The sequence below is a fragment of the Muntiacus reevesi genome, chromosome 6 (genome assembly GCF_963930625.1).
Source record: "Muntiacus reevesi chromosome 6, mMunRee1.1, whole genome shotgun sequence".
NCBI classification, from domain to species: Eukaryota; Metazoa; Chordata; class Mammalia; order Artiodactyla; family Cervidae; genus Muntiacus; species Muntiacus reevesi.
Window position 1 is genome coordinate 110,915,444 of NC_089254.1, and position 14,791 is coordinate 110,930,234.

General features: G+C 47.5%; 1 protein-coding gene across 2 annotated transcripts in view; it reads left to right on the top strand.

Moving 5' to 3' along the window:
- Positions 1-14,791, top strand: part of RBM33 (RNA binding motif protein 33) — a 109,390-nt gene that overhangs the window by 81,486 nt on the left and 13,113 nt on the right. For both annotated transcript variants that reach the window (XM_065939565.1, XM_065939566.1), the window contains one exon: positions 13,600-13,806. In XM_065939565.1, coding sequence (XP_065795637.1) covers positions 13,600-13,806 — 207 coding nt within the window. The remainder of the gene's footprint in view (positions 1-13,599; positions 13,807-14,791) is intronic.

The following is a 14,791-nucleotide window of genomic DNA, read 5'->3' on the forward strand; positions in this document are numbered from 1 at the left end:
AAATTAAATTTCCTTTACCACAGAACAGATAATCCGTTGCGTGTAGCTTTAGATTCAGTGAGTGTCAGTGGGTGGGGAGGGGGCAGTGTGTGTTGCTTTGAAGCAGCTTTGTCCCAAACACCATTTCCCTGTCTTCCAGTTCAGGCTGGTTGCTCCATCCCCCCATCCCCGTTTGAGGAAAAAGGGGATCGACAGAATCCTAACGTGAAATCATGGGGGATCTTCCCACGGCCTGCTTCAGAAGCGGGGCGCACCTCGCTCCCCTCCTCACCTTAGCTGGGTGCCTGTCTTGGCACGTCTGTAGTGAGGCACAGCAGCTGCAGTCTGCCTTTGCAGTCTGGGTAATCCCAGCGCTTAAAGTGAGCAGACAGGATGCAGATAGACCCCGCTGCAGGAGATCCTCCTGTCAGCCCGCTAGAATGCTGATGCTGCTCAGTCGCTCAGTTGTGTCCAACTCTGCGGCCCCATGGGCTGTGTAGCCGGCCAGGCTCTTTTGTCCATGAAGTTTCCCAGGCAGGAACACTGGAGTGGGTTGTCATTTTCTTCTCCAGGGGATCTTACTGACCCAGGGGTCTTCATTGCAGGCGAATCTTCACCACGGAGCCCCCGGTGCTCCCTTAAGCCTGGTGTGTAGTCTTTACGTTCTTAACCCTGCTGTGTAGCCTTTACTTGCTATAGAAGGTACGCCCAGCTTTTGCTTTAGTTGTAATGAATTAACCACAGAGTATTTATAGTAGGAAAAGTGCGTGCATGCTAAGTCGCTTCAGTCGTGTCCGAGTCTGTGTGACCCCATGGACCCACCAGGCTCCTCTGTCCATGATACTCTCCAAACAAGAATACCGGTGTGGGTTGCCATTCCCTCCTCTATGGGATCTTTCCAACCCAGGGAAGGATGTCCAACCCATGTCTCTTATGTCTCCTGCGTTGGCAGGCGAGTTCTTTACCTCTAGTGCCACCTGGGAATCCTGTCGGAAGAGTGAAGGACCTCAGATTCTCAGTACCTCCAGGGAAGCAGGACCACTACGAAGTGCAAGGAGTGTGGAGTCCTTTGCCTTACTGAATTAGGGGGACCTCGTCCTTAGCCCTTTAATCCGGTTTCCACTGCTTTTGTTTTTAGCTTGTATGCTAAAGATGGAAGTGTTTCAAATACCATAAGAAAATTTTTGATAGATCAAATCTGTTTTTTCTCACCTCCATTCGTTGTCATTCAGAATGTTGATAAGTAGCTGTCCTGTGTTGTAGCAGATTGTTTTACCTCTAGATGAAAACCCAAGTGTTCATCAGTTTCCAGCGCCTTTGAGGCCCCTTGCTTCTGACCTTGTTTTAATCCTAGTCTTTGTCAGCGTCTCCTGTTTTTCCTGGAGTCATAAACTTAGAGGGTGGGCCCTGGGGCCGAGGTTGGGAGCGGGCCTTTTGCCTGGGCAGTCACCTGGCGCCCTGTGGGCTGGTGCGCTCTGGGCTTTGGGGGGCGAGGAGGTGCAGGGCACGGCTCTGCTGTTGCGGGCAGTCTTCCACTGATGAGCGCCTTGTCTACAGATGAGTTTATCGGCTTCCATTTCTGCTCTTTTGCTCTGATGGAAAACATGTTTTTTATATCAGATCATATTCTAAAATCATGCTGTATGATTTTACAATACACAGGAAAACAAAAGAGGAATTTTACATGCAAGTAGTTATCTGCCAAACGTTGAAGTAGTTTTTAGTTCTTCTTAATCCTTAAGTTTTAAGTTACCCAACATGTTCTGTGAATTAAGATTTTTTATTCTAGTAATGCCTCCATATTGGCAACTTCCACCTTTTCAGAGGATAGTGGTCTCTTGTTTGCATCTCTCTGGAGTAGAACAGTGTTTCCCGCATGTCCTGGGTTTTTGCTGCTGTATAGGGGTGTGTGTGTGTGTATTTTGGTGGGTAGGGACTGTTTATAAGAGAACATACCCATTGTGCAGAAAGGAGGCAGTTTAAGTGCTAAGTACGCTGTCCTTTTCCCTCTTACTCTGCTACTGCTGGTCTTTGTCCCCTTGCAGGGGCTGCGGTGTTCATGCCCAGGACTGTGCTGTGTTGTGTACCTGGAGCTGAACTGGCCACCCTGGTGAGGGTCCACCAGGGGCTTCCTCTCTGGGAGGACTGACTCGTATGTTGTATCTATGGAGATTACTACTTATGCATTTCAGGTTTATAATTACTTGTTTAATAAAAGCATCTCACTGTCAGTCCATGTTCTTGTATTTTGCTATGATTCCAGGCCTTCTTCACCTTCTGTTAGTGCAAAAATATATGTTTTGTTTATAAGATTTCCTAGAGAAATGTACTCTTCAGAGGGTTTTATTTCCTTCACTTTTTTTTTTAACCTAAACTGGCATCTAATGTATTAATTAAATTATTCTTTGCATTCATTGGTCTCCATACAGGACACTGAGCTATCATGGTACATAAAGCTGTTTAGAAATTATGCACTGGTGGTGATCAGAGTCAAAATATGCATCTACAGAATTGTTAGGAAAATAGAATTTTCTTGGCAGTCTTATTCTGATATACAAATTGAAAATATATTACAACTTAAATTAGGTTTCTCTAGGCGAGGTTTTACCAGTGAGGCCATGGTGAATCAACAAGAACTTCTTTTTGTCATTTTCCGTATTTCATTATCTCTAATTAAATAATTTACCTAAGTTGAGTTTTTTGAAAGGTGAAAGAGCCTGAGTCTTAAGATGAGGTTTTTCAGTCTGCTCTTTCATTAACCATGTTGTTTTTAAAGTGATTTTCATTCGTACTGGTCATCCAAGGAGACTCTGCTCTTTCTGTCTTGTTCCGCTTTGTTAGAGCTGACGCGTTGTGGACGTGGGAAGCCTTTGCAGGAAGGACGGAGCAGAGAGTCTTTCTTGCTGTTGGCAGTCAGGTGAGCAGGGTCGTGGTCTGGGTTGAGAGCTCGCAGAGCTGTCCCTCACTTTCTTCGAGGGCGGTCTTGGCATTGTGTGTGTTGTTGGCCGTCCTGAAGTTATGTGTGTGGAGCTTGGAGACTGAGGTTCTTGTCACCAGGCAGAGTGCACCCGTATGTACACGAGGGCGGGGCGAGGTGAAGGTGACAGGGCTGTGGATGAGAGAGACCCATGGCTGGATGCTGGTCTCTTCTTTATTTCTTTGGGACCTTTCTAACACAGAGAAGGTACTTTACAAATGTCCATTTTCTTTTCAGAATGCTCCTAAGGCCCCGTCTAGAAACACATTCCCTGATTTTATGCCATGTAATAAGTGGTGGCTGCTGCTTATCAGGTGTTATCAAGCATACTGCTTATCAAGCACAGTTGCTGCTTAGCATGTAGTCACAGCAACCTTACAGGTTAGCTCTATTATTTACCTTTTACAGTTAAGTAAGTTGAGTGTCGGAGAGGTTATATTAGTTGCCCAGGGCCACTCAGCTACTAACTGGTAGAGTGAGGCCTGTGAATCTTGTGCTCTTTACTGCTGTTTATAATAGTTGTTTGTGCTGTTCCTTTTCCCCATGTGTTCCTTAGTTCTAAGTTAGGGAGAATAGTCTACTGTTTCCAGTGAGTATATAGTAATCAGAGTTGATTCAGAACATCTTCAGGGGGCTTTCTAGAGTAAGGGACTGATTGTGCTTCATGTCGCTTGCCAACCCTGGTTGGTGGCGACCAGCCCTGAGAATTTTAGGAAGTGTTTGGAGGTAGAACAGAGAACCCTGAGTGGTGAGTGGTGTCAGGGCTGGAGGGATGATGTGGAGTGGCCTGGTACCGCCTGGCCACTAGCCTGGTATGTTGAAGTGCATGGCGGTGTACCCTGGTGGAGGGTGGCTGGGACTTGCTCTGTGGTGTAAGTGTGTCTTAGAACATTTCTGTATAAATCAGAGTGGGTTGGATTTTTATTTAAAACTTTGGGTTGAAATCATGAAGGGAACTTGAAATTTAAAGAGACCTGTTGTTATTAGGCACATGAAATCTCTCTGTGAATTTTCGTTTTCCCCCCACTTATATTTTATTGTCTGGATTTGTTAGGTGAGACTTAAAAAGGAACACATTAACACTGCTTTTAAAGAGTGTTACGTATTGTTAACTGTTGCTTCTAAAATTTAATGTGCCTCCTCGAATACTGTAATCAACTTGAAGAATTGCATTTGATAGAATGGTTCTATTTTTATGACTTAAAACATAGGAATATTCTCCATTTGCTCACTTCTCAGAAAGGTACTTTTAAGTATTTAATTCTCAGAAACCAAAAGAGAGCAACCTTGTTAAATCATAACTGCAGACGTCCCTTGGTGGACCAGTGGGTAGGACTCCACCCTTGATGCTGAGGGCCCGGCTTCCATCCGGGGTCGGGGAGCTAAGATCCTGTAAGCCCCGTGGCACGCTGCTCCTCCCGTCGTCATAACTGTTCATAACCAGCACATAGTCCAGAGAAGCTCCTCAGGTACTGACCGAGCATATATAAAAATACAGACTGTTCAGTGTAACTTAACTGTAGTCCTCCCTAGCCATGATTTGTGATTAAACACCAGAAAAAAGAAAGAACAAGCATGCGCCAGGCGAAATTCCGGAGTGTAATTAGGCCCACAGCTCTGTCTTTCCGTTTAGGGGAGCCAGGGAACCTGTGGGGTGTGTGTATCGGGTCACCTGGCCTGCACGAGCGCCAGTGTGACCCGGGGAGGCGGGTGCCCGTGCCCAGCCCCGGGCGCCGTCAGTGCCTGCGGTATTCCTGAGACGCGGGCCCTCAGTCACTGGTGCTGAGGTGCTTTCCAGTGTTACTCAGGGATGCTCAGTGTCACTACCTTCTCCTTTAGTTAAGGGCTGGAAGAATGCGTTCTTCCACTGTTCTTTACTGGAGGAGGAAATGGCGACCCACTCCATATTCTTGCCTGGGAAATCCCGTGGACAGAGGAGCCTGGCGAGCTACAGACCACGGGGTTGCAGAGTCGAGACACGACTATTCTTTAAGAAAGTGAAAGCAGATTGGGCATTCAGCTGCTTTATTCTGATTGAGGTGATGAGAATGTTGAGAATTTGCAGCAAATTAAGTGAGGAGCCCTTCGCTCTGCGGGCCACACAGGGAGAGAAGTACGCAGTGCCCCAACCGCAGAGCCAGCTGTCTGCGCTGGAGGCTGCATTTTATTTTTCAGAGGCTGTCAGAATGCTTCATGTCGAAGGGCCCAGTTTGTGTGGGGCTCTTAGCATGCAGGGGGTTGCCCTGCATTTGTAGATTTTTTCTTCCTCGAAAGTTATTGTCAGATTTTCTTTAGAGGTGGTACACGAGGTAAAATATGTACAATCCTGATCCTTTTTTGTGGAGTAGAGGCATTTTATTTTGATAAAATATAATCTCAATTTAAGAGATGTTGCAAAAATAGTGTAAGATTTACTAGACTTTCTAGAGATAGCAGTGTTGGCTCACGCTTTGGGGACTCTGGTCTGAGGAGGAGTCGCCAGCAGAGGTGGAAGCGGCCCCGCCTGCTGCCTGCCGGTGGTCGCTGTGGTCCTCCGGTCGGCCGCTGCTCCTGCAGTGCGGCCTCTCTCTCTGCCCGGCCCACAGGCACATGCCCAGGCTCCCGGTGCAGCCTCTGTGCGCCCCCGGCCCTGCCCTCCCTCGGAGCCGTGTCCCCGTCAGTGCTCCTGGCTGGGGCTGGGTTTCCTGCTCGGTTGATTTTTTTGTCTCGGAATTTAATTTAGGACAGTTTCAAATGTGTAACTTAAGAAGCACCTGTTGATGACAACACAAGGTCGCTATGTGTGTGTGCTCAGTCGAATCCCAGCTCTTTGTGACCCATGGGATTCTCAGGCAAGAATGCTGGAGTAGGTTGCCATTTCCTCCTCCAGGGGATCTTCCTGACCCAGGGATCAAATGCAGTCTGCTTGACAGGTGGAGCCACCAAGGAAGCCCTCTCTAGTAAGCAAAGTTAATACCAAAAGTAGTGTTAATCCTTGTTAGTTCTTGTGGCTGCTCTTCCGTGCTGAAGTTTACAGTCTGCTCCCACCCTCTTCCTCTGCTCCGTTTACAAGGCGGGGTCGTGTCCGCATCTCATTGGGCTGCTGTTCGGTGAGTTGGTGGTGAGGACTCGTTCTCAGGGAGCCCCAGGCCGAGGCAGGGCAAGTGTGACGGTGCGGGCATCATTCCATCAAGCAACCAGCTGCCTGACCAGGGCCGGAGGGCTCTGCTGAGCAGCTCACTGGTTTCTGGCAGAAGCTGACTTGATGCCATGGTTTCACGCAGTAGCCGGGAGCCGAGAACATTCTAGAGGACCAGGATAAAGCAGGTCTGGTGGAAGTGCATCAGAAACGAGGCAGTCAAGGACAGGACTGCAGTGGGCTTGTGACTGCGGGGCCGAGCTTGGGAAACCATGCTGACACGAGGAGGAGAGCCAGGAGACGCCCTGCCTGGGCAGACGGGGCGGGGGCAGTGGACTGGCCCCCGGCTTGGGGACCATGGCCCCCCTCACCCTGCCGTCCGTCCCTCTCCAGTAGGCAGAGTGGGCTCTAGTGTCTCCTGATCACTTCCCTGCTAGAGGCACTGGTGAGCACAGATGGTGGGAAGGCAGAAGCATAGGCCCGAGGAAGAATGGGTCATGTGTCTTGAAGAGTCAGTCACTTGTTTGGTAGGATGTGTATTCTAGACTTTTCTTGGAGGAGAAGCCACTGTATGGTAAAATTTTAAGAACTTTGAAATACTTTAGTGGGAAGAACTGATAGCTTCTAGAGACGTGACTGTCTAATCATTCTTAAACACGTGGCCTCTTCATTTGGGCCAAGTGGACTGCAGTTCATTAGAGGACAGAAATCAGTCTTAATGAATCAAAATGTCTGCACATTCATTTATAGGTGTTTTTATGGATATAGTGTTTCCGAGTGAGATGAGTGGTTAAATCAGAAATAGTTCATCTGTAATTAGGAATCAGGATTTGCTCACCCACCTTCTCCAGCAGAGAAGGAATCTGCTTCCTCCAGTGACCTGGGTACTTTCCCTGTCCTCACGTCGAGCAGCTGGCTAGACCGTGAGCCAGGTCCTCTGCACAGGGAAGCTGCCCCGCTCTCTGAAGGAGGTCCTTCTCCGCTGCCCGTCCTGGGAAACTGGAGTCGCCTTGTCGGCCTAGCACCTTGCTTGTTTCTCCAAAGGCCAGTTAATTTTGCCTTTGAGCGGTTTCCCCAAACCTGCCTCGTCTCAGAAAGGTAGAATGTTGAGAGCGAGAGCGCTTGCATCAGTGGGCTGTGGTATCGCCCTGCGGAGAGATCGGTGTGCCTGCCGCTGGGGTCTTTTTCCTTTCTCCAGGAAGCCAAGCCCTTGGGCGGCGCCTTCAATCTTAACGGGTTTTGTTTCAGTTCAGCCGATGTAGACCTGTTACTGGAATTAGGAAGCGTTTTAGGTTTAAGTTGCTGCTTACACGTTTTGCATGCTTGCCGTATGTAAGGATAATTTATTGCAGAGACTAGGTGAACACTGCACATGTGAATTGTTCTCACCTTGTATCATACTGCAGCAGTTTAATTAGGGGATTGACCCAGGAGCCTGGAGAAGAACATTATTTCTATTCTCTTCTCCTTTAAACAGTAGTCTCAAAGACAAAATAGAGCCTTAAATGCATTGGCGTTGAGAAACTTTGTGTAGCATGCAGATCATTTATTGTCCAGATTCTGAGTGAGCTTTCTAAAGATCACAGGCTAGACCCAGTATTGTTGCAGTTAATAGGAACCTGTTCGGTGAGGTCTGTGGGCTGCAGATCAGCAGCGTTGTGACAGTGAAGTAGGCCTTATCAGCAGGAGAATTCATAAGAGGCTGCCCTGGGACCCCAACCACTGTCCTTCCGTGTGTCCCGACAATGTTATCTGTCCTCTCAGCGCGGGGTATCACATGTCTGTCATGAGTACAGAAATTAATTTAATGTCACCTGAAGACATGCAATTAATCTTTTAGAGGTTTTCATAATACCTTTACAGAAAGAGTTGCCAGTATGGCGGATTTGGATTTTGGGGTTTAGAAGAAGATAAGGAAAATTAATTTTTCATCAGGGTTAATACAAGCTAGCAGGGCCACAAAGGCTGAGAAAAATGGTTGGGGAATTTGTCAAGTGTTGTCACTCTAGAATAATGCTGCTTAACGTCTGATAGGTGTAATCAAGAGTCGAGATTTCTATAGAGAGGGATTAATCAATTTGCTCACCAGTGAATGCAAGTCAGTGATATCACTTCTTCATGGGATTTAAGAATGAAAATAAGATTTGATCTGTCAAACTGCGGGGCACCCTGACAGTATCAGTCGGCATTTTTATCTATACATTTAAGCCATTTGTTATAAGTATATTTGTCCTGCTAATGTTGGTGGCTATAGACCTCATTTTTGGATAATGATGAAGCTGATAAAAAGTATTTCTTTAGCTTACTTAATTCAGGAAGTGCCTCTTATGTCTAAGAAAAACTACTCAAAAGGCACTTTTTACAGTATTCATTAAAAGATAAATCATTTGTGGGGAAAAACCAACAAAATATTTCCAGTTTGGTCTAAGATGGGCCAAACTTCTTTTCTCCTCATCTGTTCTGGAGGAAGTAAAAGAAATTTAAGGTCATGTCTAAACACACTACTGTGTAAGGAATTTCAAAGGGAACCGTGCTGCCATAGAGAAATTCGTTTGCAAGGTGGATTTCCTTTCTTTGAGTGGATGGAATCTGCCATCCATAGATGACTGGTGATTTCCTTACATTAAGACAGGATGTTTCTAAAAGTCATTGTTTGAATTGACAGTATTTTTAAGTTTACATAACTGAGTACTAACAATTTTGGGATGTCTTTTCAGTGCTGTTAACTATTATGTGTAAGTTGTAGAAGACTTATAAATAAATGGGTGGGTTCCGTTTGAGTTGGTTCTGAACTTTCACCTTTTTTCTTCTGTGTCTGTGTGTGAGAATAGGTGTAAAAATATGTTTCTGGCCACAGCCTAGAAATTAGTAGGTTGACTGTTTCCTAGTGTTAACTGGAGTGACTCTGGGATTTAGAATTTCCCCGAGAATAGCTTTTCCTAGTGCTGTTTTGAAAGAAAATAATTGTTCTCGCAATTGGAAGAAAAGCAGCACTGTCTTTCTTACAAAATAAAAAACCTTGTTACTTATTTAAGGCTTGAGTCCTCAGCCTGATTTTCAGGAAAAAGTCAAAGCAGAGTATTACAGTAACTCTTCATTTACTTAACATGATGTGACTTGAGTGATGGTCAGTTCCTTAGTTTCCAGCCCTGCTAAAAATCGTTAGGTTGGATGTTAAGAGTAAGCTCCTGCCTACGAGGCCATGTGAAGTACATGTGCTTTAGACCCCCCGGAACGGGAAGTCCTGGAAGCAGCACTCCATGTGTGACCAGTGAGAACAGTGATGTTTACCTTGAGGGAGATCGAGGGAAACAGACCCGGTGTACTTCTTGTCAGCTGGGAGACATTCCAGAACACCTCTCTCACCCTCCCTGGGTAGGTGAATGATACCAAGACTCTGGTGATTAAGAACCTGGAGTGCCTTGGACATTGCTGTTTTGCAGTTTGTTCCCTCATTTGTAGCTATAGGGGGTATAAATGTTGTCCTGTTGTGAATCTAAGTGACTCTAGAGCCTGCTCGGGCCTTCCCCCGTCTTGTGTGAGCAGATGGTAGCAGTGTTTCCTGAAAGTTGGGCTTTTGTCATAATCCCTACCTGCACCTGTATCATGCCCGGTATCATGCTCCTCGTTGACTCATGAAGTGCTCGTCCTCTGCCTGCTCTGTGCGGGTCCTCTTCAGGCTCTCTTCCATCCTGAGGCTGCTTGGTGGCTGGTGCCCGTGTGGGGCTTCGCTGCCCGCGTGGGGCTCCGCCTTCTCGAGAGCGTTGCAGGACTGTGAGTGCCGATTAACGCTGAAGAAAAGGAGCGCAGTTCCATAGCCTGGGCAGCCTTAGGACTGGAGGCCCTCCCCATGAGGGCGGAGTCGGGGTGCTCGCCACCCTGCGAGATGCGGGCACCGCCCTGCGAGATGCAGGCACTGCGATGAGGCCCGTGTGGAGGAAGGAGCACCCGAGGTACAGCCCAGACCCGAAGGAGCGCAGCTCTCAGACTCGGCTCCTGTGTCCTTTTAGGCGATCTCGGAGAGTCCTGAATGGAGAGGCGTTTGTGATACTTGTTACCTGTGTTTCTGAGCTTTAGATGGAAAACAAGCCTACTTTAAACTCTTTCTTGAAAGGACAATAAAAGTTTAGAACTTGGTTTTTCAGGGTTTTTATGTGACCTAATATTGTCAGGCGTGAATTATCATCAGTCTCTTACTCAAAATAGCAGTAAAGAGAATTTTTATTACTTGCATTGTTTATTGACTAAATGTTTATGTTCTCAATTCCTAGTTTAAAAATCATCGGGTCACTACAATATTGTATATTTATCACCCAAACACATATACAGTGTATACCTTAAAACACACACACCCTACTTTTGGTACAAGCTCTTCGTTTTAAATAAAAGTAACTTTTGGGTTGCTAAAGATACATTCTATGACAGTACTCCTCATTGTCCATCATATGTATGGACATCACTCCTTTTAGGCCACTTATACTAGCTAATGATCGGTTTCTGCAGCATGGCAGAGTGTTTTCTGGTGCACACAACCTCACTGCACTAAGTGACGGGTGGCTCTGCCCTGGTAGCCGGATGGTACAGGCTTTTCTCATAGCACATTCAGAACCACTTCGTGTTTAGATGCCGGGTGTGCTGTTTATTGTTTTTATTCAGTAAACATCTCAGTGCCATCTACACGCACCGGAAATTTTGGCTTGGTGAACAAAAAACAGATTCAGCTAAGTGCAAATCACTGGTTTCTCTAGACGCTCACAGAATGGCACATGCTTTAGTTGTCCACAGACTTCAGCCTCCTCTCTTGAGCTTCCAGGGAATCCGTAAATGGAGGACTTTCCCATAGAGGTGACCATTCACAGCCAGTTCATTTATCCACATTTGTGAGAAAGGTAGAAGTTGGAGGAGAATCAGTCAGTAGAGTGTTAGGGAGCTGAGGTGTGGGGAGAATTTAGTGACCCAGTGCCTCCTGTGTGTATGACACAGCCTCTGGTGGGACCTGGGGGCTAGTGTGATGTGTCCGCCCCTATAAAAAAAAAAAAAAGATGTTTTAAAAAACAGCAAAACTTAACCCTTGCAGAGTGAATTTATGAACCGTGTACTAACATAGTTTTAATCTGATTTTAGGTAAATTAATAAGTAATCGATTACTGGCTCTTAGTGATTAGGAATATGTGTGTATATCCTAAAAATTTTCAGCTTTTTAGTATAGGAAAATTTCAAGCGTATACAGAACTGGAGAGACTTCACACAGCTTTTCCAGACTTCTTCTCATTAACTTTACGTGGATTGTGGTCCCACAGAAAGGCCTGGCCCGCCTTTCCGTAGGGCTTCCGTTTATCCTTTGGGGGTGCTTCTCCATCAGGCTGGAGTAACTCCCCACAGGATCGCATTTTAGGCAGTTCCTGCTGACAGAATGCAAGGGCATCCTCCCCTTCAGCTGTCCTTAGCCCTGGCTGGATGTCCCTGGAAGGAGCCTTAAGGTATGTTCCTGTCTGGGCTCCAGCTCAGGACAGTCTGACTGAGTGGCTCTGGGCTAAAGCCCAGGAACAGTAACATCTGAAAGCTGCCCAGGTGACCGACGTGCAGGTCGAGACCCTTGACTAGTCTCAGGCCAGGGGTGGTGTGAGCTCTCGGTTTTGGCAGATGTCCTTTTCAGGTTGACAAAAGACCCTTCTGTTCCCAGTTCATCGAGAGTTTTCATTGTGAATGCCTTTTCTGTATCAGTGCAGATGGTCATACGGTCTTTTCCTCCACTGATGTGGTCTGTAAATTGGTTTTTGAGTGTTAAACCAACCCTGCATTCCTGGGATAAATCTTACTTGTCTGTGGTGTATGATCCTTTTCTATTGCTGAATTTAGCTTGCTGAATTTAGTGAGGATTTTTTTCATATATATACATACATATTTATTTGCTTATTTATGAGGGATATTCTTCTGTGGCTTTTGTTTCTTTCCTGTCTTTGACTTTTGTATCCCAGAAAAACAGGCTTCAAAAATGAGTCGGAAAGTTGTTCCTCCCCTTCTGCCTTCTGAACGAGACTGTGTAGAATTGGTAGTCTGTCTGTCTTAAATATTTGATAGAATTCACCAGAGAATCAATTCGGGCCCGGGTTTTTCTTTGAGGAAGGTTTTTAATGACTGATTCAGTGTCTTCTTAGATTTTCAGATTGTCTCTTTCTTCTTGAATCAATTTTGGTATCTTGCGTCTTGCCTGGAAAATCCCATGGACAGAGGAGCCTGGCAGACTGCAGTTCATGGGGTCTCAAAGAGGTGGACGTGACTTAGCATACAGCACATCTTTTATGGAATTTGTCCATTTCATCTAAGTTCCCTGATTTTGTTGATATAAAGTTTTTCAAAATATTCTTTTACGTTTTGAAGTGCCGCTTGTGATAACCCCTCTTTTATTCCTGATTTTGGCAATTTGTGTCTTTCTTCTCTTTTCCTTAGTTAGAGGATTATCAGTTTTGTTGGTCTCAGGAATCCAACTTTTGAAGTGATTGACTTTTCCTGGTTATTTCTCTGTTTACTATGTCCTTGTTTTTCTCTCTGATGTTATTTCCTTCTGTTCAGTTTTGGGATTGGTTTCCTAGTTTCTTGTGGTAGCAGGTCAACTTACTGACTTCAGATCTCTTTTCCTTCCTGATGTCACTGCTTCAGTTGCAGCCGCTTGATTCTGACGTGCTGTATTTCTGCTTTCATTTGGAATGCCTTCTGTTCAGGGTCTTCTCCTTTCCATCTCCGAGCCCGGTTTCCGGACCGGCGGCCGTGGCACCCCCAGCTCCGTGGCCGACCTCGGCCCTGCGGTCCCAGCTCCGCGGCGCTCAGCTCTTCTCCTTGCTTCCCCCGAGGTTCCCTGTCTACTGCGGGGGGCTTGTGTAGGCCTCCAGTGACTCTGATTTCTAGAATTTCCTCACACTGTTTTGTGGATTCCTAGCTGGTCTCTTTTTTGTCCCGAACAGGACTGAGCCGGAGGCCAGCACGCATGTGGGGACTTGTGACTCAGACGGGAGGGATGACTGGGTGCTGTCAGCCTGTGGGTGCTGCGGGGAGCCCCACGGTTGAGGGTTGTCTCTGCAGGGGGGACGGGCTGGGGTGCGCCCAGGGGCGGTCAGGAGGGTGATCCACTTGCATGAGGTTTGAAGGGGAGTTAGAAGTTTAAAGCAACTGCTGATGTTTACTGTCAGATTTTCATAAGGATGCTCCTGACAATGGAAAAGGCATGTCAAGTATGAACTATTTTTAAAGTTAAGCAGTATTTCATTCAACTAAAGAGGACCTACTTTAATAATTACAGACCTCTTGAGTGGATCCAGTAATTAAAGATCTTAGATTTAAATTTGATAAAGACTCTTTAACCCTAACACCTGCCAGGTGAGAATGTCCTTTCCTTAGGCCCTCATGAGATGGCTGGTGGGTGGTCTCGCCCCTTGGTTGAGCACTAATCGAGGTGGACCCCGATGCTGGGGAGGGAGGCTTGCGTGTGCAGACACTGACCCGCATGCTGCCTTGTCTGTTTCACCAGGGAGGAGAGAGCGACGGCTTTTTTCACCCGGAGGGCCAGCCTCAGCGGCTCCCTCAGGCCCCAGAAGTGAGGCAGCAGCCCACCCGCAAGGTGACGCTGAGCAAGGGGGCCCTCCAGCAGCCCCAGCACCCTGCGGTCGGCGCCCACATGCACGCAGCTGGCCCGCCAGGCATCAAGAGCATCCAGGGGATCCACCCGGCCAAGAAGGTGCGGCCCAGCCCTGTCCCTGGGAGCGCTCTGGGGGGGGTGCCTGACGAGGCTGGGTCAAGGAGCAGGGCTGCCCCCGTCCCTGGGTTTGAAAGCTTCCCTCCCTTGACTTCACGGTGCGATTCAGGGAGCTCACCAGGAGCCCAGAGTGTGGTTGTCTCTGCAGCTCGGAGCGCACTCTGGGTGCGGCTCTGCATGGCCGTCTGCCCTCCCAGCTGCTCCGCCAGGGGCTCCTCCGGTGTTTCCTCCTCAGCGCCTCGTTCACAGATGGGAAGCCTTCGCGGTGAAGTTCCCTGCCCGAGAAAGTGCCTCTGGCCGCGGTTCTCTCTGCACCGAGGCATGCCTTGTTCGAACTCCGTGAGATGAGAGCCGTGGCCACCTTTCCAGGAGAGGAGCGTGCGCCACGCCCCGTCATGTCCCGTGGTGGCACCCCTCCCTGCAACTTCTAGTGAGGAGCGTCTTCATAGTCCTCCCCAGGCCCCTGCCCGACAGCCGCACACGTGAGCAGAGGAGGTCAGACGCCTGCTCTGAGTTCTCCTCGAAGCGCTTGACCCTGCCAGTCCCTCCTCTGCCTCTTGCTGCTGACACTAAGGAGTAATGTTAGTGTGAAGACCAGCCTAGGTCTTTGAAAGGTGTATTTGTGTGTATTATCTCATATATACCGTATGGTGCAGGAGCAAGCGGAACTGTCCGTCTGTGCTGCAAGAGGCACCCACACGGTCATACTCATCATACCTTTGGGGCAAAGCTTTAAAGAATGTTCAAAAAAAAAAAAGAATGTTTCAGTCTGAGTTTCCGTAAGTCGGGTGTTATCCCTGGATACATGATGAGAAAGACCTGAGGAAAGGCCCCCCCACTGTAGCTGTACGCACAGATCGTGCACTTGAGGGTCTTCAGTCACTGTAGTTGGGGTTTTGGTTTTGCTTTGAAAGCCCTGCCAAGGAGTGTTGTGTGGGGTGGGCGGGTGGGGACCCTTGCTGCAGAA